Here is a 23,958-nt window from a genome sequence, read left to right as displayed (position 1 = left end):
TTACTTTGAATAATGTGTTCCTTATTCAGCTTGTATAAAATGTGAAAGAAAGATGGAAGCAAAATTGACAGGTGTTATAAGATATTTTCCTGGAAAATATTTTATACTAGTAATATATGCAAAATGTAATGATATTTTTAAATGAAAAAGAAATCAGTAAAACAAGAAACATTATACAAAATGATAAACTATTGAAAGTTTTTTCCACTTCTGTCCTTCCCCCCCTAGATTAGGAATAAAATTAGGATGCCAACTATTTCAATTTATGTTCAGTGTTGTATGGGATATACTAGCCAGTGTAGTATAGGAAGAAAAATAAAGGTTAATGTTAAATGTTAATGGTCTAAATACTTCAATTAAAAGGCAAAGATTATTAGAAAGGATTTTAAAAATGTAAGAACTGAACATATGTTAGCTAGAACAAAAACACCTGAAATATAAAAACACAGATAAGTTTAAAATAAATATATAGAAAAACATGTACTATGCAAACAGTAATCATAAAAAGACTGGATTATCTATATTAAAAACAGATAAAGTAGAGTTGCAGACAGAGAACATTTTCAGAGATAAAGAGTGACATTTTATATTGGTAAAAGGGTCAGTTCACCAGGAAAGCATAATCATAAATGTGTATGAACTTAATGACAAAGTTTCAAAATACATGAAGTAAAAATGGAAAGAATTAAAGGGAAAAATAAGCAATTCTACAACCCCAGTTGGAGATTTTAATACCTTTCATACAGTAATGATTGAATAACTAGATAAAATATATGAAAAGTCATAGAAGATTTGAAAAACCCTATCCATCACCTTGAATGAATTGATATTTATAGGATATTACACTGAATATTTGCATCCACATTCTTTTCAAGTACACATGGTTACATTCATAATGATAGACCATATACTGGGCCACTATACAAGTCAATAAATTTAGAGGAATTTAAATCCTATAGAGTATATTATCTGACCTCAGGAGGGATAAGTTAGAAATCAATAAAAAATAAGATATCTAGGGGAAAACCCCAAATATTTGGAAATTAAACATACTTCTAAATAGTCTACCACTTTAAAAATCATAAGAAAAATTATAAAGTATTTTGAACTACAGAATAATGAAAATAAGGCATACAAAACTTTGTGAGAGGCAACTAAAACAGTGCCTAGAGGAAAGTTTATAGCATAAACTGTTTACATTAGAAAACAAAGATAATCAAAAATCAAAGCTTAGATCCTGTGAAGGTGGTATATCTAAGAGAACACACACACCTCCATCACCACCTATAAAACTGAGATCCTAAAGGGTGATAAAGGTGAACTAGAAGTAAACAGATCTCACTTCCTGGAAACTGCAAGAATTCTGGGAACTCTGGTGCTGAGCAGAGCAGGGAACAAAGAAAAGAAAAAGAGAGAGAGAGAGAGAGAGAGAGAGAGAGAGAGAGAGAGAGAGAGAGAGAGAGAGAGAGAGAGACACTCTAGTAAGTTGTAACCACAAGCCAATTTTTATACATATTTGGGGTAAAATTTCACATCACTTGGGTTATTAAAAAAACAACAACAAAAGCAAAAAACCCTCAAGCCATGAACTGAGTTTACTTCTTGACTGGTAGTATGCTAGCTGCCAGGCAAAAGCAAACACAAATCACCTCTGGAGGAAAGCACTTTCATCCCAGTCCTCAAAAGCACAAATAATTTTACCAGAACAATGAAGAAAAATATAACAGTAAAAGAACCAAGCACACAGAATGGACTGGAGGGCGAGAAGCAAGAATAGATGAAGGGAGATTAGTTAGGAAGTTTCAATAAACCTGTGAAAAGTGACGGTGGATGATTTGTGTATTTCTGTTTAAAGTGAGTTTCTTGTAGACAACATATAGAGGGGGCTTGATCTGTGTGTGTGTGTGTGTGTGTGTGTGTGTGTGTATTCAATCTGACAATCTCTGCCTTTGAATTGGAGTACTTAGATCATTTACGTTAAATGTGATTATTGAGGGCTTCCCTGGTGGCTCAGTGGTTGAGAATCCACCTGCCAATGCAGGGGACACAGGTTCGAGCTCTGGTCCGGAAAGATCCCACACGCCACAGGGCAACTAAGTCCGTGTGCCACAACTACTGATCCTGTGTTCTAGAGCCTGCAAGCCACAACTACTGAAGCCCACGTGCCTAGAGCCCATGCTCCACAAAAGAAGCCACTGCAGTGAGAAGCCTGAACACAGCAACCAGAGACAAGCCCACGCACAGCAACAAAGACCCAACGCAGCCAAAAATAAATAAATAAATTTATTTTTTTAATGTGATTATTTATATGTGTAGATTTAAGTCTGACACCTTATTATTACTTTTCCATTTGTTCCATCGATTCTTTGTTCCCTTTTCCCTCATTATTCTCTTCTATTGAACAACATGAATATTTTTGATTCTATTTTATTTCTTTTTGTGGCTTATTAGCCATAATTCTTTGTTTTGTAATTTCAGTGGTTACTTTAGACTTTATAGTGTACATCATTAATTTATCACAATCCATTTTCAAGTGATATATCACTTATATAGAATAAGAACCTTAAAATTGTTATTCTATTTTTCTTTCTTACTTTTGTGCTGGTGTTACCTTGCATTTTATTTTTACATCTTATAAATCCCACATTACATTGTTACTATTTTTGCTAAAACAGTCAACCACTTTTTACAGCGATTTAAATAACATTAAAAATTTTTAAATCTATTTTCCAGTGAAGGCACAATTGCTGGTGCTCTTTATTCTTTTGTGCAGATTGGTATTTCAATTTGGTATCTTCTGTCTAAAGAACTTCCTTTAATATTTCTCGTAGTTCTAATCTGCTGATTAGGTGTTTACTGCTTTTGGTCAGATAAAGAAAAAATATTTTACAATATTTCAGCTAAGGGCTGAGTCAATTTTTAAAAACAAGATTATCCACTAACAAAATATTTAATTGTATAGGTGATTTTAAAAAATAAAACAGAAAACTTACATCTATGGTGTAATGAACATCATTCAATTCCTACATGTGACTAGATGAATTCCTTTATCTTTCATGTATCTGAAATAGCCCTTATTTCACCTTCATTTTTGAAAAATATTTTTGCTAGGTAAAATATTCTAGGCCTCTCATTACTTTACAGATTTTACTCCACTGTATTCTTGCTTGCATTGTTTCCAATGAGAAATCTGTGATCTATGTTTGTTCCTCTATACATAATATGATTTTTGTTCTTGGCTACTTTTAAGAATCTTCTCTTTATCATTGATTTTGAGTAATTTGTTTATGTTATGTATTGGTTTAGTTTTGTTCCTGTTTCTCACGCTTATGGTTCATTGAGATTCATGGATTAGTAGGTTTATAGTTTTCACCAAATTTCAAAAAAATTCAGCCATTATTTTTTCATATATTCTTTTTTATCCCTTCTTCCAATATTTCCTCTCCTTTAGGGATAGGAAGTACATATATATTTGAGACTTAAAGCTTTTCCACAGCTCATTGGTGCTGTAGTCACCTTTTATTTTTATTCTCTTTTCTCCCTGCATTTCATTTTATATCGTTTCTATTGCTATGCCTTCTAGTTCCCTAATTGTTTCTTTTGCAAAGTCTAATCTGTCGTTAATCCTATCCAGAGTACTTTTTATCTCATATGCCATAGTTTCCATCTCTAGAAGTTTAATTTGTGTCTTTTAAAAATCTTTCAGGTCTCTAACTTTTTGAACATATGGAATGTAGTTATAAAAATATTCTAAATGTCCTTATCTGCTAATCCCAACACCTGTGTCAGTTCTGGGTGAATTTTGATTGATTGATTCCTCTCTTATCCTAGGATATATTTTTCCTTCTTGTTTGCATATCTGTTTTTTTCCAATATTAAATTTTTATCAAGATATATTTCATATACCATAAAACACACCTTTTGTTGTTGTTGTTGTATGTGGGCCTCTCACCGTTGTGGCCTCTCCCGTTGCGGAGCACAGGCTCTGGATGCACAGGCTCAGTGGCCATGGCTCACGGGCCCAGCCGCTCCGCGGCACGTGGGATCTTCCCGGACCGGGTCATGAACCCGCGTCCCCTGCATCGGCAGGCAAGCTCTCAACCACTGCGCCACCAGGGAAGCCCAAACACACCTTTTTAAAGTGTACAATTTAGTGGTTGTAGTGTATTCACAAAGTTGTACAATCATTATCACTATCTAAATTCCAGAACATTTCAAGATCTTCAACAAGAATCCCTATATCCTTAAGTAGCAATTCCCCATTACCTCCTCTCAGACCCTGGCAATACTAACCTACCTTCTGTCTCTATGAGTTTGCCTATCTTAGACATATAATATAAAAAGAATCATACAATATGTGTTATTTTTGTGTCTGGCTTCTTTCATTTAGTATGTTTTCAAGGTCCATCAGTGTTGGAACATGTATCAGTACTTCATTCTTTTTTATGGCTGAGTAATATTCCACTGTATGGCTTTAACACATTGTACGTGTCCATTGATCAGTAGATGGACATTTGGGTTGTTTCCACTTTGGGGGTACTGTGAATAATGCTACTATAAACAATCATGTACAAGTTTCTACATGAGTATGTTTTCAATTCTCTTAGGTATTTACATAGAAGTAGAATTACTGGATTACATGGTAACTCTATGTTTAACTTTTTAGAGAACGACCAAACTGTTTTCCAGAAACGTTGCACCATTTTACATCCCCACAAGCAATGTATGTGGTTCCAATTTCTCCACTTGTGCCTTGATTATTGTAGTGTTATAGTAAGTTTTGAAATTGCAAACTGCGAGTCCTGCAACTCTGATCTTTTTAAAGATTGTTTTGGTTATTGTGGGCCTCTTGTATTTCCAGATGAATTTTAGGATAAGCTTGCCAATGTCTAAAAAAAAAAGCAAGCTGGAATTTTGATAGGCATGCACTGAGTCTGTAGAACAACTTGGGAAGTACTGCTAATTAATAATATGAAGCCTTTTAACCCATGAACATGCAATGTCTATTTATGTAGGTCAATGTAATTTCTTTCAATGATGTTTTGCAAATTTCAGTGTACAATTTTGTTTTGCTTCTGTTAATTTTATTCCTAAGTCTTTTGTTACTTTTGATGCTATTATAAATGATTATTTCCTTAATTTTATTTTCAGATTGTTCATTATTAGTATATAGACATACAATGAAATTTTATATATTGATCTTGTATCCTGCAACCTTGCTAAACTCATTTATTAGATCTATATTTTTTGTATACAGATTCCTTAAGATTTTCTGTATACAAAATTATGTTATTGGCAAATAGAGTATTTGTCTTCTTCCTTTTAAATCTGGATGCCTTTTATTTCCTTGAACCTTCAGTACAATGTTGAACAGAAATGGTAAGAAAACACATCCTTTTCTTATTAGGTGTGCTATTACCAGCTCTTCCTAGGTCCAGCCAAGGAAAATGCTCCTCTTTAAGTCCCAGCTCACCTCAGAGCAGGCTTCAGTGAAACAGTCATCTATATCATGAGAGATATAGGTACAAACTATTTGCAAAGGATGCTAAGACTTCTTTGGAGAAGTCTTTGTTATGTTCATCATTCTGAATAGCTCAGATAAGTCTTCTCTCAGGCTTTTTTTTTTAAAACCTATAATCCTGTGTCCTCTCTTCTTACCTCTGGGTGTTGCTTCCTCTCTCCCCTTTGCTCATCTGAGAAGTTTGTCCTCAAGATCACTTTTGCAGTGTGCTCTTATCAAACCTCTGCTAAGCTCTCTTTCTCAGAAGCCTAGGTCTTCTCTTTCATTTTCATTTTATTCCAGTTCAAATCATTAATATATCCTACAGGAGAGAGAAACAGTTCTCTAGAAAACCAGTAGCCATCATGGATTCTGATATTTTCTGGCACTATTCGCCATGTTAACTTGCCTACCACCTCCAACATGTACATACACACAGTCTGCTCACACTCCGCAGACATACCCCATCGCACACATCACACACACACAAACATGTATCACAGTCCACACCTAGCACACACTGCCACACACCCCACAACATACACTATACACACACACATACACACACGTACCAGACACCATATCACACAAATCACACTCATGCAAGCATGAATCACAGACTACATATAGCACAAACCATCACACATCTCACATATCACCCACGCCACACTACATACATTACACACATGTGTGCACACCTCCTATGGTGTGTGTTTAGTGCAGCATAGAAAGTTACTCTCTTGTTTAACACATACCACTATGCCTGGAACCACTCTAGATTTTCGAGATTCATCAATTAAAAACACAGACAAAACTCTCTACCGCTGTGGAATTTGCATTCTCATGCAGGAGGCAGACAATAAGCAAGATACATAAATAAAATATTCAGTAATAAGTGCCATGGGAACAAAAGAGAGCACTGTTAGAGGGCTTGGGAGTGGGGGAGGGGTGCAACTGTAAACTAGGTAGTGAGAGTAAGCCTGACTGAGAAGGGACACCTGAAGGAGTTGAGGGAAGGCACCTTAGGGATATCTAAGGGATGACTGTTCCCCACAGAATGAACAGCCAGAGTCCAGGACTTTTTAAGGAGACTCCAGTGACCCACTCCCCATTCCGGATCTTCAGCTTCCTACAGCCCAGACTCACGGGGTCAAGCCCATCCTCATTTACTGGAGGGGATGCATCTCCCGTGGGGAAGCTCCGATTGGTCTCTCCCTAGGCTCACCTTTGGAGAACAAATCTCTGAAGCCTCATCTGCATCCCTCTCCTCTTTAAGACCTGCAGCTCTCTGTGTGAACCAGTCTCTCCTTCATGCAACAAGAAACAGGTGCAAGATGGGGCAGCTGACACAAGACAGTCCCCATCATGAGGTTGATGCTTTTGTCTTGTTTTGTTGCCTGTAGTGGCAGTCTTTTTTCTTTTGGGCATCCACTAGCTTCCTTTTTCTGATCCTTTGAAAGGACAAATTTGGGGCGAGCTGTGCCTATGTCCAGAGTCACAGCCACAACAGTGAAAGTCGTGGGAATCTGTCAGGAGTCATCATTGGATCAGGGATAAAGGGGCTCGTTCTTTCTCTTCTGTCTCTGTGCTGGTTGCCTCAGGAGTAGATCTGTCCTGTACTGTGTGCCGGGCCTGCTACCACAGGACATGCCTGGGCACGATGATTCAGTCACCTGGTGGCAAATTGGCAGAAGGCTCTGTGGGCACCTAGGAGGATGCAGTGCTGAACAGAGACTCCTGTTTGGGTGGGAAGAGAGGAAACTGCTTCACAGTTTTGCCTCCAGCCTGAGCTGCTGGACCAGCAGGACTGTGGCTGCACCCAACTCCCCCCAGGCTCCATCTGTGGGTCCGTTGCCCTGAGCACAGGCTTCCATGAGCTTTCAGGGTCAGCAGCTGACCTGCCAGGCCAGGGGCCCAGAGTTTGCCCCAGGCAGCTCTCAGAAGCCAAATTTAACTTCCCCTGCCTGTGTCCTCAGCCTTCCTTACTGGCTCGTTTGGGCCACTGCATATATTTATTTCCTAAGCAAACACTTATTGTGCACTTATCATAAATACCTCTTACACCTAAGGCTATAAATGTGGCAGGGTCTTATTTATTTATTTATTTATTGTCCATTAAATAATAACTCTAAATTGGGTAGGGACATTATTTTTGCTCTTACTTTGAACTGGAGAGGCTGGAGCTGAGGCACCAAGTACTCAACCCCAGACCCCACAGTCTTTTGTGCACATTGCAGGTGATGGGCCCCAGGCCTCACATGGCCCCCAGCTGAGGCCACTCACTGCTGGGCCATTAGCAGCTCCCATTTGCTGTCCTTGGTGCCTGACTCTGACTATTGATAAGTATTTGAATCTTGCGGAGGGATACCGAGGAGGAAAATGAGACACAGTATCAGGACAGAAAAGAATAGGAGAACGGCTTGAGCAAATTCTCTGATACCAATGAGCCCTATTATTGTACCGCCCCTTGTTTCACCACACCCTTCAGAGCAGTTATAAAGCAATCAGCGATTAAAAATAGTAAAGCATAACATCCGCCAGAAAGGCTTATAAATCCCAAGGGGGGTGGCGGCAAAAGTAGAGAGATCTCACGTCAGAGTCTGTGAACTCCTCAGACTTCCTGCTTTTAGATCCTCTGAGCTGGGGTCACAAAAGACTTTACTGAATTATTAATTTGTCCCTTCATTTTATTGCTGTAAAAGAAAAATATTTTTCCTACTGTTCCCCCTCCCTTTCAGGACAAGCTGAGTGCAAAAGAGACGGGCCATTTCACGAGCTTCCTCCCTGGATCTAAGGGGCGGCACCTCCCACAGCAGTTTCACTTCTGAGTTTAGTGCAGTCTGAGTTAACTTCCTCGCCCAGATCTCAGGAACCCGCAGCTACGGAGGGAGCTAGCAGTGCATGTGTGCCTGCTGCATGGTGAAGGGAGTGGGAAGGGTCCAGGCCCAGGTTTTTTCGGTGGAGGGAAAGGAGACGTGTGTGTGTGTGTGTGCGCGCGCGCGCGCGTGTGTGTGCGTGCGTGTGTGTGTGTGTGTGTGTGTGGTGGGTGGCACGGGGAAGGGAGTTTGTTTCCTGATAACAGCTGCTGCAACTCTGAAAATGGTCAGGACTGTGCTCCATAGCTCTGACACCCTGTCTGCTTTCTCTTTCGCCAGACTCCATGTCAGATCTCCGAAGATCCAGGATGTGAGGTGAGTGAAGGCCCAGGACAGGAACCCTGGGGCCTCAGAGGAGGGGAGGGCCTTCTCCCCAGGAGCAAAGCACCCCTGTCAGAGTGGAGCCTAGTGTATCTCTTGGGGGAGATAACCTGCCAAAGAATAGAAGCCTCCGGAAGAAATTCTCTACGGATCCAAGAGACTTGTCCTGGTTATTAGAGGGACATAGCCTATCCAGTAACTTTAGTTGAATCCCTGTTTTTAATTCTGCCACTGTCAGTTCAAAGTAAAGGCCACCCTCTTCCTCCATCCTCTGCTGCCCTCCCTGAAAAACTCCCAGGAATGGGGAAGCAGAGAACAGGGCTAGGTTCACGAAGCAGCCGGAGCAGTGGGTGAAGGGACCGAGTCCTTTGTTCCTAGTCACTCCTCCTTTGTCTATTGGTTGTCAGGTCCTCGCTGGTGGACACTAGGTGTCCGGCACCCAGGATCCTACAGAGGCCCCACCTTCCCCGTCTGCTTCCCACCTCCCCATATCCTGGGTTCTGCCAACCCCCTGTGTTCCAGTCACCCTGAACTTCTCCTGAGAGACAAGTCCTGGCCTGAAAAGATAGATAGTCACCTCCCTAGCTCTCCAGGAGCTCTGCACCCCAGGACCAACCCCTTCTCTTCCCAGCTCTCTTTCCAATTCCCTTTTCCTCAGGTCAGGGAGGTCAAAAGAACTTGTTGGTTTTTCTGGTTGTCTTTTTTACTTTCATTATCATCCTGGTTGGGTATCCACTGGCGACTTTATTAACCTGGTGTCTTCTGTTCTTTGTGGGGTGGGAGTGAGGGTTTAATTAGAGTCAAATTTAGGGAATTCCTGGCTGTCAAGTGGTTAGGACTCCTCGCTTTCATTGCCGAGGGCTCCGGTTCAATCCCTGGTCAGGGAACTAAGATCCCACTAGCTGAGAGCCGCGGCCAAAACAAACAAACAAACAAACAAACAAAATTAGAATCAAATGTGATTGTCTCAATGAAATCCTTCATAGACCACACAGTTACCTGGGTTACCTGGATGTAAGTGCTACTACCAGTTACAAAGAAATAACTCTGGTACTAATTATTCTTAATATTCATTAGAGCCGGAAAGAGTTTGACAATCCCTCACTGAGTTCTCTATCTTGCTGCAACTTTGGTGAAGAAGTCTGCCTCATTTCTCTATCTCTCTCAGTGCTTGGTCCAAGAAAACTTTCCACAATAATGGAATGTTCTTTATCTGGGCTTTCATGTAGCCACCAATCACCTGCGCCTATTAAGCACTGAAATGCGGCTAGTGGGTGTGAGAAACGGAATTTTAAATTCTATTTAATTGTTATTAATTCAAAGTGACCACATGTAATAGTCACTACCATATTCCACAGCACAGCTACATTTGATGCATCTTCTAAATTCCAATCTATTTCTTCTCTCTAGAGAGAAGACCACGTGACTTGTGGAGGCCAGTGGCAGCCAGTGCATCGGAAAGAGGCTCAGACAAGGTGAAGTTCCATCACTGTGGGAAAGTTCTGGCTGCCTCACCTCTGTCTCTAGATCCAATATTAGAGATTTTCAGGAAAAGCCATGGCTTCAACCCCAATCTCCAAGAAGATGAGGGAGGAAGCCATCTGTTCCATCTGTCTGCAACTGATGACTGAGCCAGTGAGCATCAGCTGTGGACACAGCTACTGTCACTTGTGCATAGCGAGCTTCTCTGAGATGCAACCATGGCTGGAGATGTTCTTCTGTCCCCAGTGTCGGGCGCCGTATACAATGGCAAGCCTCCGACCCAACAAGCAGCTGGGAAACCTCATCGAAGCCATCAAGGAGATGGACCAGGAAATGTCATGTGAGGAACATGGAGAGAAGCTCCATCTGTTCTGTGAAGACGAGGGCCAGCTCATCTGCTGGCGCTGTGATCGGGGACCGCAGCACAAAGGGCACACCACAGCTCTGGTGGAAGATGCATGCCAAGGTTACAAGGTGAGTGGTGAGCCAGAGGACCTTGTCGAGTACCCGGCCTCGTGTTGCCCCCTAAGACCTGAGATTATTTAGCCTGAAACCCAAGATTAGGATCCTGAAATACAGCTTTCATCATGTCATTCTTCTGAAAAGTAGTTTATGATGGGTCCTCACTGAATCAAGTCCTGATGGTCACTCTTGTCCCTATCCACTCTTGCTCTGATGAACTCCTCCCTGCTCTAGAATACCATGTGCTCTAATGCACACCTGCATGTTTTATTGCCTCACACCGAGTGTGTAATTTGAGAAACCACAGTGTGCAAGTCCATGGGATAGAGTCTGAAAACACAGGGGACGAAGACACACCCCCTTTTAGGTATCCTACAGTCTAGTAGGGCAGACAAACCAGCAACAAGGCTGCCTGGAGTCCCCTGATTTGGATGGTGGAGAGGAGCACCAAGGGGTGTGGAGTGGTAACTGAGGAATCTTCCCCAAAGTGACTCTAGAAGAACACATAAAAATTAACCAGATATAGAAGTATGGAGAAGAGAGAGGGCATTCCAGACCGAGGGGCCCACATGTGCAAAGGCACAGCCATGAGAGCGTACCTGACTTGCTAAGACCAGGCCAGAGGGTGTGTGCAGGGAAGGCAGGTGATGTCATGGGAAAGGAAGTCAGGGCCCAGAACTTGGTATCCGCTCAGAGTCTAAGCCCTAGCCCAGAACAGTCCTGGACACGGGTGGATTTGCATTCGCACAGTGAAGGATCGTGTTGACATTGAAAAGAACATTCTGGTACTGATACAATGAAAGAAATACCAAAGAGTAAAATTCAGATTATTCCTCTAAGAAGGGGGAAAGGGAGCAGTTCCAAGCAAGATTCAGGAAGGGGAATGAGTGGAAGGGTTTGGAAGTGATTGGTCATGGATTATGAAATGGAGAGAGTGGTTTGGGGCAACTCCTGTTTATCACTTAAGAGCATATAAAGGAAGGCTGACCTTTGCTATTGTGGAACGAAGGAGGGGGCATGGTCCTGCTGCCTTATTCCTTCTCTGCCCTGGCTAGATTTGAGAAAATTGTTGTCCCCAGTGTGAGCTCCTTTTTCCCTCCCCTATGACGTGGAGGTGGTCTTCTATTAAGGTTCTCGGTCCTTCATCAGGTCATGTCAATACTGACCACCACTTGGCACGTGGCAGCTCTTCCTTAAACTCCAGGGAGCAGCTAATTACTGTAACTGGGATATTCCCGTTGGAATTATTTTCCCACCAAGTAGTAAAAGGAGCAGCACGGGGTGATGGTTCTAAGCCTTGAGAGTCAGATTGCTTAATTTGAAATCTTAGTTCTGCTACTTATTAGATGGGTGACTTTGAGCAAAGTTATGTAATGTCTTCATGCCTTGGTTTCCCCAACTATCAATGGGGATAACAGTAGTTCCCTTCCTCTCCAATATACATGCTCAGGAGGTTGTTATAAGTTTTAGGGACATTAATACACGTAAAGCTTAGAATAGCACTTGGCACATAGTGAGGGCAATACAGTCTTTTGCTAACAAGTTTTATAGAGCCCTTTCTTGAGAGCATGTGAGAATTGAGTATACTTATTGGCTTTAGGACAAGAGATGATTCTTTTTCTTTTTAAATCAAGATAAAATTTCTTTTTTTGCTAATTAATTAATTCATTCATTTGGCTGCATCTGGTCTCAGCTTCAGCATGCAGGCTCTAGAGTGTGCAGGCTTAGTTGCTTAGTTGCCCCGCGGCATGTGGGATCTTAGTTTTCCAACCAGGAATCAAACCTGCATCCCCTGTATTACAAGGCAGATTCTTAACCACTGGACCACCAGGGAAGTCCCAGGAGCCAATTCTTTTAGTGTTGATCACAAGTAGCAATTTGGTTTAGCTTAAACTTGCTTTCCATGAAAATGTGAGAAACTATTTTGAAAAATAACCTAAAAGCTTGATAAGGATACTAAATCATTTTTAAAGGGCTTCCTGATACCATTCTTCAAAAGGTCTCAGAGCTCCCCTCCTCCATTCACTGTTTCTAATAACTTCAGCTGGCATCTTAGTCTGTCTTTCCTTCCTGACTCACCATAACACATACCAAGTTCCATGTGTGCCAAACACTCTGGTATTGGTTCTGTTTGGGTCAGCACATTACTTCCTAAAATCTTTTTAGATGATTATTATCTTGTTTTATGTGCAGAATTTCCCTGGCAAGACTGTTAGTGGTGGATATAGCTCAGGCTCAGGGTCAGCAGATGAGCTGGGATCATAGCCCAACCACCCACCAGTTACAGCATCTTGAGCAAGTTATGTATCCCCTTTCTAAGTTTCAGTTTCTGTGGCACCGAAATGATGTTAAAAATCCTACTAACTGCTCAGTGTTGCCAAGGGAATCAAATATGTTACTGCCTATACAGGCTTCAGCATGCTTCCTGGCAAAGTATAAGGACTCAATACATATTCAATAGTCATGCTATTCTAATAGTCTTGGAGGGCTGGGATGCTCCTTAGGTGCCTAATGAAGAATTGTTGAATTGAAAAGACTTTATTCACCCAATTCTTCCTTCAGGAAAAGCTCCAGGAAGCTGTGACAAAATTGAGGCAACTGGAAGAGGAATGTATGAACCTGAAGGTGTTCACGGCAAAGCAAATAACCGAATGGAACGTAAGAGTCTGGGTTTATTGATCTCAAGCTAGTTTCCATCCTAGAGCTTAGGTACAGGGGATGATTGAGCAAAGCATAGTGATGGCTTATTCTCACTAAACCAGACCAAACAGATAAAACCCAAAGAAGAAACCACATTTGTTTTTATGTCCCTCTTTGTCTAATATCTATGAGAATTTATCTCCAACCCCTTCAGCCCTTGAGTAGTAACCGGCTAGAATTCCGAAACCTCAGTTAAGAGAAGCAGAACTGGTGTGCCCATTTACCTAGAGCCATTCTTGGCTGGGTTTCAGTTCTTAATATCTCAAAGTACCTTCTGGATTTGAAGGCCTTATTAACCTTATTGCTTTGGCACATGTACCACAGTGCAGGGTATGGCTTTCAGCCTTACAGGTTCAGAAACCACCCTTTGTGAGCACTAAGAAAACAGAATCACTCCAGGTTGAGGTTGGTATTCCTCAGGCTCATTAGACTGAAGAAGGAAATCTATCTGATTTATAAGGAGGACCAGAGTGCTCCAAGAACCTACATACTTGGCACTGTAGCCTCTAGGGTCTGAAAGACTGTTTCCGTGGCTGACCAGCCTCCCCATGATCAGAGATGCATTCCTTTATGGAAATATTTATGTAATTAATCGGCTTACAGTCAAATCCTACAGGCTAGTGAGCCATTTTGCCTCTTTCAGAGGTCTCTTCCAACCTTCCAACCTCTGCACAATCCTTTGTGTATAGTTGTTAAACTTGAACTCTCAGAGGACACTCTTGCTTCCGTCATTTCTGGGATGTTGGGCAATGGGGAGGATCTTGATTATAACTAATACATATGGAAACCCTGTCAATGACACTCTACCACAGCATCACAGTCATCAAAACACTGAGTGAATGGAAAAAGCACTCATGGAAATTGCAATTCTTATCTCCCCAAATGAAAGCTGAGTCCGACGAGGTGTACCATTTGGTTTCTTTTCCATAAGGATGAGTAGGTGGACCTGAGTTGGTGGATGACTATTTCGTACTTAACTATGACAAATGCCCGATATCCAGACCTCCCACTGCTGAGAATCATGGACTCTCCTAATAGCCTGGTTGTCTTAATGTCCAGTCTTGGTGATGTTCATTACAAGCTTTTGCTTCAAGAAATTCCCTCAGACTCAGAGCTACTTTCTTATATCCTGAATAAAAACTCATTTTTATCTTTGTGACTGATGAAGTTTTTAACCTTGGCCCTAGTCCCATGATTAAATTATCTAGCACTCCTGCACCTTGGCCGAAGAAGGAAATTGATAAGGTGATAACCTCTCCCACATCTGCGTACCTGCCTTTCGGGCGTGACTCTGCAGCGGGCAATTTGGGACATTCTTCCAGCTCTACTAATTCATGGGAAAATAATGTTATGGTAGCTGACCAAACTTTCTTTTTTGTATGTATGTGTTAAAATATGCATAAAGAAATTTACTGTTTAACTATTTTTATGTGCACAGCTCCATTCCTTCTTCCTCGTAACTCCTGGTAACCACTATTCTACTTTCTGTCTCTATGAATTTGACTATTCTAGATACCTATCTATTATATGAGGTATCTATTATAGGTATCTAGATACCTATCTATTATATGAGGTATCTATCTATCTATGAGGTATCTATTATATGAGGTATCTATTTTAGATACCTCATATAAGTGGAATCATAAACATTTGTTCTTTTTTTTCTGGCTTATTTCACTTAGCATAATGTCTTCAAGATTCATCCATGTTTTAGCATGTATCAGAATTTCATTCATTTTTAAGGCTGAATAGTATTCCACTATATCTATACACTGCATTTTGTTTATCAGTTCATCCATCAATGGACATTTGGTTTGTTTCCACCTTTCTTGACTCTAGGAGAAGACAGAAGTTCAGAAACAAAAAATCCAGTCTGACTTTAAGAATCTCGTGAGCTTCTTCCATGAGGAAGAGAAGTCTTACCTATGGAAACTGGAGAAAGAAAAAGAGCAGACTCTGAGGAGACTGAGGGACAATGAGGCCAATCTTGAACAGCAGAGCCATGAACTCAAGAGCTACATCCTGGAACTAGAGCATAAATGTCAGGGCTCAGCCCAAAATCTGCTGCAGGTAAGGCCATGCTCTTGGAGAAGGGAAGGAAGGTATCTGTTCCTGAGCTTTTAGGAGGAGAATGGTGAGGAAACACGGGAAGCTGGGCGAGGCCTGCCTGTTACACTCAAAAATGGCACATTAGTGTAGAGAATTTAAAGTAATGTTTCTTTTGGACACACATCAATATTTGCAAGGTGGCCTTCACTAGTCTATAGAGCGGCTTTAGGTGAATCAGAAAAAATATGGATATGGTGGGTTCCTTGGCCAAATGGAACCATGGGATAACTTTTGCTACCATTTGCCTCTGTCCCATGTTCACAAAACTCTGACTGTCAAACTGTCTCCTGAAATACTCCTCCAGATGGCTGGTGGGTGACAAAGTGGGGCAGCCAAAAGAAGGTTATGAGTGATAACTTTCTCCCTGATTTGCTTGTAGAGCCCTCCAGGGCTCTTTTGGGGTCTTGTTTCAGCTGCATAATGGATCCAGCCCATTAAGACAAACTATGACTGGAGCTGTTTTTTCTATTCCCCACTAATAGAACTGGAGGTCACACTGTAGCCTGAGAATGTAGCATGACTGTCCCACCACACAATACCTGCTGCTACCATCTTAATGGCCCAGTCACAGGGGCTATGCATGGATTCACCACCACGGACCTTTGCAATGAATGGTCTCTACTGTGGGCTCACTCTGAAGGAAATTAGGTCACTGAAAGCAAGTCTTTCCAGAGGGAGCATGGGCAAAGCTCTTGGCCCTCTATCCTAAGCAGCCCGCAGGTAGATGTGATTGCAGACACTGCAGCTCTCCACAGACCACAGCAAGGAAGATAACAGATAAACATTCTGATATGCTGAATATCCCAGTGGGTCGGGATGGAAATCATTCTATCTGGGTATCCATCAATATCTAAGGCCAGGGTTACTCTCTTTACTTCTTTGTAAGGAGTGTTTATAAAGAACAGCCCCACATGCTAAGTCCCATGAAATGCTGATGCTCCCACACTTACATTTTGTCTTTCTCCATAGGATGTGAAAGATACTTTGAGCAGGTGAGTCCTGTACAAATGCAGGAGGGAAGGGGTGTGGGTATATAGAGCTGAATGGAATTTACCACTGAAGAAGTCTTGGTCTCTGCTTATTCTAGGAGTTGGGCTGTGAAGCTAGAACAACCAGAGGCCCTCTCTTTGGACCTTCATACTGTGTGCAATGTTTCTGAGCTTTACTTTGATGTGAAGAAAGTGTTAAGGAGCCATCAAGGTAGGTGAAGAAGCCCTAAATGCTACGGACAGAAGGGACCTTAAGTGGTAACCAAGTTCACCACCTATCCCTGGGCAGGCTCACAGCCAGAGGGGTCATTTAGATATTTTCAGTTGAGCTGTCTCCCTCTCCCTTGTTAGTTTGCTCCAGTGCTTAGACAGGGACATGGCATACTGATTATCTGTGCAGACCCTTCCAATTCCTGCTCTCTCACTTATCAGCTATGTCATTCCAGGCAAATAACCACCTCAGTTTCCCCATCTGAAAAATGAAAATATTAACAACTCCCACTTCCTTGGGTTGTCGGGAAAATTAAATATGTCAACATGTGTAAAGTGCTTAACAGTGTCTGGGACATAGTGTTTATTGTTAATATTTCGGTCAATTCTCAGAGCAATGCAAGAAAGGTAGGTGAGTATTATGACTGTGGTCCAAATGTTTTAGGGCCTTGGCCCAGATAACACAGATGGTAAATGTTAGAACCACAACAAAAACCAAGTTTTACCAATTTCAAAGCCTGAGCTTCCTGCTCCTTTGATTCTCTTCATCAGTGCTTGCTATATTTCCACCACCCCCTATCCACAACAACTACAAGATTCCAAAAGTTCTGAAAACTGACAATTTTTTCATAACTTGTTTGGCTGCAAAATTGGACCTAACCTAAAATGATTTGGTGGCTGTATTAATTACCTATTGCTGCAGACAAATTTAGTGGTTTAAAGCAACACACATATATTATCTCACAGGTTTTGTGAGATACAGCTGGGCACAGCTTAGTTGGGTCCTTTGCTTAGGGTCTTACAAGGCTGCAATTAAGGTGTTAGCCTCGCCATGCTCTTACCTGGAAGCTAGACTGGGGAAGAATCCTCTCCCAAGCTCCCTCATGTTGTTGGCAGAATTTATTTCTTTATGGTTATGGGACTTAGGGACCTGGCTTCTTGCTGGCTGTTGGCCAGAGGCTGCACTCAGCTTCTAGAAGTGAGCCATCAGCTGCTTGCTCATGGGCCTCCCAACGTGGCCAATTATTTCTTCACAGTAAGCTCAGGAGAGAGTCCCTAGAGCAAGTCCGCCAGAAAGATGGAGGCTTATAAAATGAAATATAGTCATAGAGTCACATCCCATCATTTTTGCCATATTCTATTGGTCAGAAGCAATTCACAGGTCCTTCCCACACTCAGAAGGAAGGAACTGCATAAGGGTATGAACACCAAGAGGCAGGATCACGGAAGGCTACCCTCGTGTTTGAGTGACACGGTGGCCAAACCTGAACTGCACTGATATGAGATTATTTAAAGTCTTTATTTATCCCGCTTAGCTTGAATTTATGTTTTACTGCAGAAATATTGATGCATTAGATTATAAGACAATGCCTTAGACCCTTCCAGGGGTGGGCACATAATTTAGAGTATCTGTATTGTTTGCCTTTATAACATCAAAAATATTCTGAAGTTCAAAACTCATTTGGCCCCAGGGGTTTCAGGTAAGGATTATGAACCTGTATACAGTTTCCCCTCAAGTTAACAAGAACAAACAACAATAACAACTACCAAAAAATAGCAATTCTGTATTTGATCCTGTACAGATGTAAGGAAGGACTTTATATAAATTATGTCCAGATTTAACTGAGTTGATTTTTCTACTCTTATCTTTCACAGAAGGCATTACAACATGGTTCAAGTCAATCTGTTTCTAAAATGAGCTCATCTTTTAACTAGATAATTCTTTTTGAAACCCTCATTATTAAAGCTTTTCTTATTAAAAAAGTAATATAAATAAATTGTAATCAAACAGTATAGAGAGATAAGAAAAAAAAGTTCAAGGTTTCTATTACCCTTCTGCAGGTAACAAGACCTAGGTCTTTCTCTATGTTTTTACAAACATTTAATACATAGATCGTCTCTTCCTAGTCAACCATTGCTTTTTAAGGCTGTCTAATATTCCATAGTACCTCATAACTATATGTAACCATATTCCTACGGATGGAGCTTCAGGCTGCTTTCAGCACTTGGGTATTATAACATCTGCAGCAATAACTTTCTAGTCCATGCAACCTTATATCCTGGTGCTTTCATTCCTGTAGGGTGTATACCTAAAGCTGGGATTGTTGTTAATCTTAACACGTTACCATATTACTTGTTCCAGTGTAGCAACATGCACTCTCTCACCAGCACCAATAAAAACGATTCACATATACTGAACACTCTTACTGTGACAGATAAGAAGAGCTTCACGTGTGTTATCTTGTTTTACACCACAAGCCTCTCTAGGGAGCATGTTTTACTTTATAGATAAGGAAACCAAAACACAGAGAGGTTACGTGACTGTTGTAAATTTCCACAACCAGCAGGTGGTAACTCAGGTAGTATCTCTCTAGAACTCACTCTCTTAATCACTCTGCAATGTGGCAAAAAATGAAAATGATGTATTTTTTAATTCATTGTCTTGTGGAGTGGACACTGAAGGTATGTGTCGTTGGGTTTTGTTTGTTTCTTGCTATTACACACAATACTACTGTGAACTTTCTTGTCCATGCTTTCTTGTGTCCTGTGAATGGTTTCCTCTGGGGATATACCTTGAATTTAAAATGCTGCTGTGTAGGGATGCACAACTAATTTTACTAGATACTACAGATCTTGCAATTGTATCACTTTATACCCTACCAGAAACATAAAAGATCCCACTGTTTCACATCTCCCTGACTGTCTGCTTATAATTTTTGGCCATCTGATGGATTTGAAATGGTACTTAATTGTGGACTTAATTTGAGTTTCTTCAATGTCACTAGTGAGGTTGAGCTTTTAGTAAGTCTATTAGCCCTTCAGGCTTCTTCTGTGTTTTGAGAATTTTTCTTTTGCGTTCTTTTCCTTATTGATTTATGGGAGTTTATTATAGCCAATATCTTCTGTTATGTGTATGGCATTTTACATTTTCATTCTATCTTTTGATGTATAGAGATTCAAACTTAGAGTATACACATTTGTCTTCAAGTTCTATGACTTTTGTTTCCAAAGAGCTCAGGCATCAACCATCTTTCTAGCGGTATTAACAACTGGTAAACATTTTAATTTCTCAGCTTGGTTTTCCTGGATGATTCAGGGAATATTAATGAAGCCCAAAACTTTTGTGAGTCAGGCTCATGATAAGGACCGACTGAAGAGAGTTTAATATAGGGATTATTTAAAAAGACGAGGATTTGGGTGATCATCAAGGAACAGTGAAGCAAACCAGGGCTAGGAATAGGTAGGGAGTCATCACCTCCCCAAGGCTTTGGTAGCAGATGGAGGGAGCTGTAACCAGAGGCAGAGGAATGCAGACCCTCCAAATCATAGCTAGTGGGGAGGGACTTGGGGTACTAAATACTTCTAACTCTATTTCTTTTTGCCCTGTGGTCTCCTCTAGTGCTTCTCATTGGCTTAACCAAATAGCAGTCAGAGAGAAGGGAGTCTGGTTGATGTGTCCATAGGGGTTAGCCTTCCTGGACATAGAGCAGGCTGCAGAAAGGTGGGGAGTGATCTGGAGGGGCAAGTGGAGAACATCCAGCAGTGGAAGTGTTTCCTAATACTTGATTTCCCGAATTGCCACAGCCCAAATGACCAGCGTTTAACCCAGTAACACAGAGGTTTGCTGTCTCTGTTGCTGGACCACCCCATTACCACCTTTCATTTTAAGAATTGCATTTCTGGCCAATATCATACTTTATCATACTTTTTTATGTCTTACTTGACTCTAGTCAGATATTTTTCATGTATATTGGTCTCTGGTGTGTTACTTTATACTAATCCTTATAGAGCATTACCTGAAGCAAGAAAGAAGAGCTTACACTTAAAAGTTGGGGGACTAGGTGTGTCTCCCGAAGCCCGGGTAAAATTTTGGGTTTTCCAATAACAAGCTATGACATTAGTTGTGTCATTTTGCTTCTCTGATCCTCAGTGTTAATGGTAATTAAGTAGAGATGATGAAGGGCTCATGTCTGCTCCAATCTTCCATGATTCCTAGAAGTCCTACAAGGGAGAGGAAGGGCTTTGGAGAGGACAGTAACCATGTTAACTCTGCTTAGTTCTGCTCCTTGGCTTCTCTGAGTGACTAAGATGGTGATGATCTTGAAGAAGATGATGATGATATCATTATTATTACTGCCATTTACAGGGCACTTACTATATACCAGGAATTTTACTAAGCACTAAGCATACATTAGCTCCTTCAATCCTCCCCATCATGCTTGGTGACAGATATGATGATTTCCACTTTATATTTAACAGAACTGAGCCTCGGAGAATGATTCACCTAAGCTCACAAACAGCTAGTAAGAAACGATGTGGTACATATATACAGTGGAATATTACTCAGCCATAAAAAAGAACGAAATGATGCCATTTGTGGCAACGTGGATAGACGTAGAGATTGTCAGTGAAGTAAGGCAGACAGAGAAAGACAAATATCATATGATATCACTTATATGTGGAATCTAAAAAAATGGTACAAATGAACCTATTTACAAAATAGAAATAGAGTTGCAGGCATAGAAAACAAACTTATGGTTACCAGTGGGGCAAGTGGGGGGAGGGATAAATTGGGAGATTGGGATTGACATATTTTTACTACTATATAAAAAATAGATAACTAACAAGGACCTACTGTATAGCACAGGGAACTCTACTCAGTACTCTGTAATGGCCTATATGGGAAAAGAATCTTAAAAAGAGTGGTTATATGTATATGTACTACAGAGTCACTTTGCTGTACACCTGAAACTAACACAACATTGTAAATCAACTATACTCCAATAAAAATAAAAATAAACAAAGAAACAATGCTTGGATTTGAATGCAGGCTGGTTTAAAATAAACTTTGCTCTCAGCTACAAAAATCATGTCCTTTTTCTCCCCCCAGTCAGCGTGACTCTGGATCCAGATACAGCTTATTACGAACTAATTCTGTCTGAGGATCGGAGACAAGTGACTCGTGGATGCCCCCAGGAGAATCTTGATGCTTCTTCTAGGAGATTTAGTGCCTTACCCTGTATCCTGGGCTGTGAAGGCTTCTCCTCAGGAAAATATTACTTTGAAGTGGATGTGGGAGAGGGAACTGCGTGGGATTTAGGAGTCTGTATGGAAAATGTGCAGAGGGACACTGTCATGGTGCAGACACCCCAGTCTGGATTCTGGGCCATCAGATTGTGCAAAAAGAAAGGCTATGTAGCGCTTACCTCTCCCCTAACTTTCCTTCATCTGAGGGAGCAGCCCCTGATTGTGGGGATTTTTCTGGACTTCGAGGCTGGAGTTGTATCCTTTTACAACATGACCACTGGTTCCCACATCTTCACCTTCCCAAAGGCCTCCTTCTCTGACACTCTCCGGCCCTACTTCCAGGTCTATCAATATTCTCCTTTGTTCCTGCCTCCCCCAGATATGTAAGGGGAGGAGCAAAGTCTCCTCCTTGTTTTAACTAGCAGAGAGAGTATAATCTTAATCCCATGAGGGCAGAAATGTGGTCTCTTTTCTTCGCTGCTATTTCCTTGTACCTAAAATAGTGCTGGGTTTTTACTGCATACTTAATAAATCTGTATTGAATAAATGACTATAATGACTGTAAAAGTACCCCAAGTGGTCAGCCTGAGCTGGGGAAAAGCAAGATAATAGCGATGATTATGGTTTGTCCTCTCCATCCCTCTTCAATGGGTTCAGAGTTTTGATTTCTAAGAGTTCTTGAGTGACCAGGAGGGTGACTCAGAGACCAGGAGGTCTGACTTCTCCCAGTTTGTTTGGTGCCATCTAAACTCATAGATGGGGGATGAGGAAAAGCTGCAATTGTCTCTGTCAACTGCAGAAAAGAGCAGGAAAATAAAAAATGCAATGACTCATCTAACCACTGACATGATTCATAATCTGAGCCATAGTAAGCCATTAATAATCTGAGCCATCAATAATCTGATGTAGTAAGTGTGGATGGCTACCAGACCTGGTGAGATCTGCTTGAGCAATAACCACCCTCCTACCCCCATCTCAGAAGCCTGTTGCAAGCCCAGGTTGTCACCTGTGCTTCTGACTGACTGGCTATAAATTGGAGGTTCCCATGATCCCTTCTTTGGGTTTGATCATTTGTTAGAATACCTCACAGAACTCTGAGAAACACTTTGTTTACTGGTCTATTATGTAATAAAAGATACGATAAAGGATACAAATAAATAACCAAATGAAAAGATACATAGGATGAGGTCCAGAAAGGTCCCTAGAACAGGAGCTTCTGTCCCCATGGAGTTGGAGTACATCAGCCTCCCAGCATGTGGATGTGTTCACCAACTCTGAAGCTCTCCAAACCCTGTACTTTGAGGATTTTTATGGCGGCTTCATCATGTGGGCATGATCATCCATCAATTTAATTTCCAGCCCCTCCTCTGTTCCCAAAGGCTAGGGAGTGAGGCTGAAAGTTCCAAGCAACTAATCATGGCCTGGTCCTTCTGGTGATCAGCCCCCATCCTGATCTATCCAGGAGCCCACCAAGAATTGCCTCATTAGAACAAGAGACATTCCTATCACCTAGGAAGTTCCAAGGGATTTAGGAGCTCTGTACTAGGAACCAAGGGAAGAGGCCAATGTGTGTGTGTGTGTATTCATATATATGTGTGTGTGTGTGTGTGTGTGTGTGTATATATACACATACATATGTTTTATTATTATTTCACGACATGTTAATAAACTTTTGTTTTTCTCTTCTTAGTCTAATTTACAGGTCCCTGGTTGGAGAACCTAAGATGGGTAGAGGAAAATGATTGTTTCCTCCCCTATACAAGCAACCCCAATGTTATTTGTTCTCTGTCCCCATAGTCCAAACACACGTACCCACTCTGGAACCTCAGACCCACTGGATAACTGAGAGACCCCACCTTCGTGCAGGATAAGTGAAGGCACCATCTGGATATTGCTAAGTTCATCTCTACCTCTAGGTGCCCTGCAGTCCTGTCTTATCCAAGTATAGTCCTGCCCAGTGAGGGGTATCCTCCTTAAAATGGTGGCAGGGCCTAGAGTGCTTTGCTCAGAGAAAATTCTGTGTCCTTAAACACTTAAACCTAGGGTGCTTTGCTCAGAGAAAATTCTATGTCCTTAAACATTTAAATTGCTGACCAAGAAAAAGTGATGATAAACATTCAACTAACGAAAAAAATTTTTAATTAACAAAATAAATCTTTGGAAACCATAGGATAATAAAGATAAAATTACAAGTTGATTGTGGTGCAGGCAAGTTATAGAAAGAAAAATAAGTCCTACTTGTCCTTATGGGTTAAAAATTCTACTATATTAGATAAACCAT

The 23,958-nt window shown here is 41.2% G+C and overlaps 1 protein-coding gene across 4 annotated transcripts; it reads left to right on the top strand.

Moving 5' to 3' along the window:
- Positions 1 to 8,308: 8,308 nt before the first annotated feature.
- On the top strand, positions 8,309 to 22,247 carry TRIM38 (tripartite motif containing 38). 4 transcript variants are annotated; one of them, XM_059075453.2, is made up of 8 exons: positions 8,309 to 8,419; positions 8,656 to 8,691; positions 10,108 to 10,653; positions 13,204 to 13,299; positions 15,181 to 15,411; positions 16,420 to 16,442; positions 16,538 to 16,650; positions 21,541 to 22,247. In XM_059075453.2, exons 3-8 carry the CDS (start codon positions 10,255 to 10,257, stop codon positions 22,062 to 22,064), a joined length of 1,386 nt encoding a protein of 461 aa, XP_058931436.1. In that variant the 5' UTR covers positions 8,309 to 8,419; positions 8,656 to 8,691; positions 10,108 to 10,254; the 3' UTR covers positions 22,065 to 22,247. The 4 variants fall into 4 exon arrangements, with proteins under 4 accessions (XP_058931436.1, XP_066862674.1, XP_066862673.1 ...); XM_067006573.1 differs by having other exon boundaries at positions 8,315 to 8,403; XM_067006572.1 differs by having other exon boundaries at positions 8,321 to 8,449.
- The last annotated feature ends 1,711 nt before the right edge of the window (positions 22,248 to 23,958 follow it).

Source organism: Kogia breviceps, chromosome 10 (genome assembly GCF_026419965.1).
Source record: "Kogia breviceps isolate mKogBre1 chromosome 10, mKogBre1 haplotype 1, whole genome shotgun sequence".
NCBI lineage: Eukaryota > Metazoa > Chordata > Mammalia > Artiodactyla > Physeteridae > Kogia > Kogia breviceps.
This window is presented reverse-complemented; position numbering and strand designations above follow the sequence as displayed.

Excerpts from the sequence above, each read along its gene's own strand:
- TRIM38 (XM_059075453.2), top strand. The coding sequence starts at position 10,255 with ATGGCTTCAACCCCAATCTCCAAGAAGATGAGGGAGGAAGCCATCTGT. Across the intron at positions 10,654-13,203 it reads ATGCATGCCAAGGTTACAAG|GAAAAGCTCCAGGAAGCTGT; the intron begins GTGAGTGGTGAG and ends TTCTTCCTTCAG. Across the intron at positions 13,300-15,180 it reads AGCAAATAACCGAATGGAAC|GAGAAGACAGAAGTTCAGAA; the intron begins GTAAGAGTCTGG and ends TCTTGACTCTAG.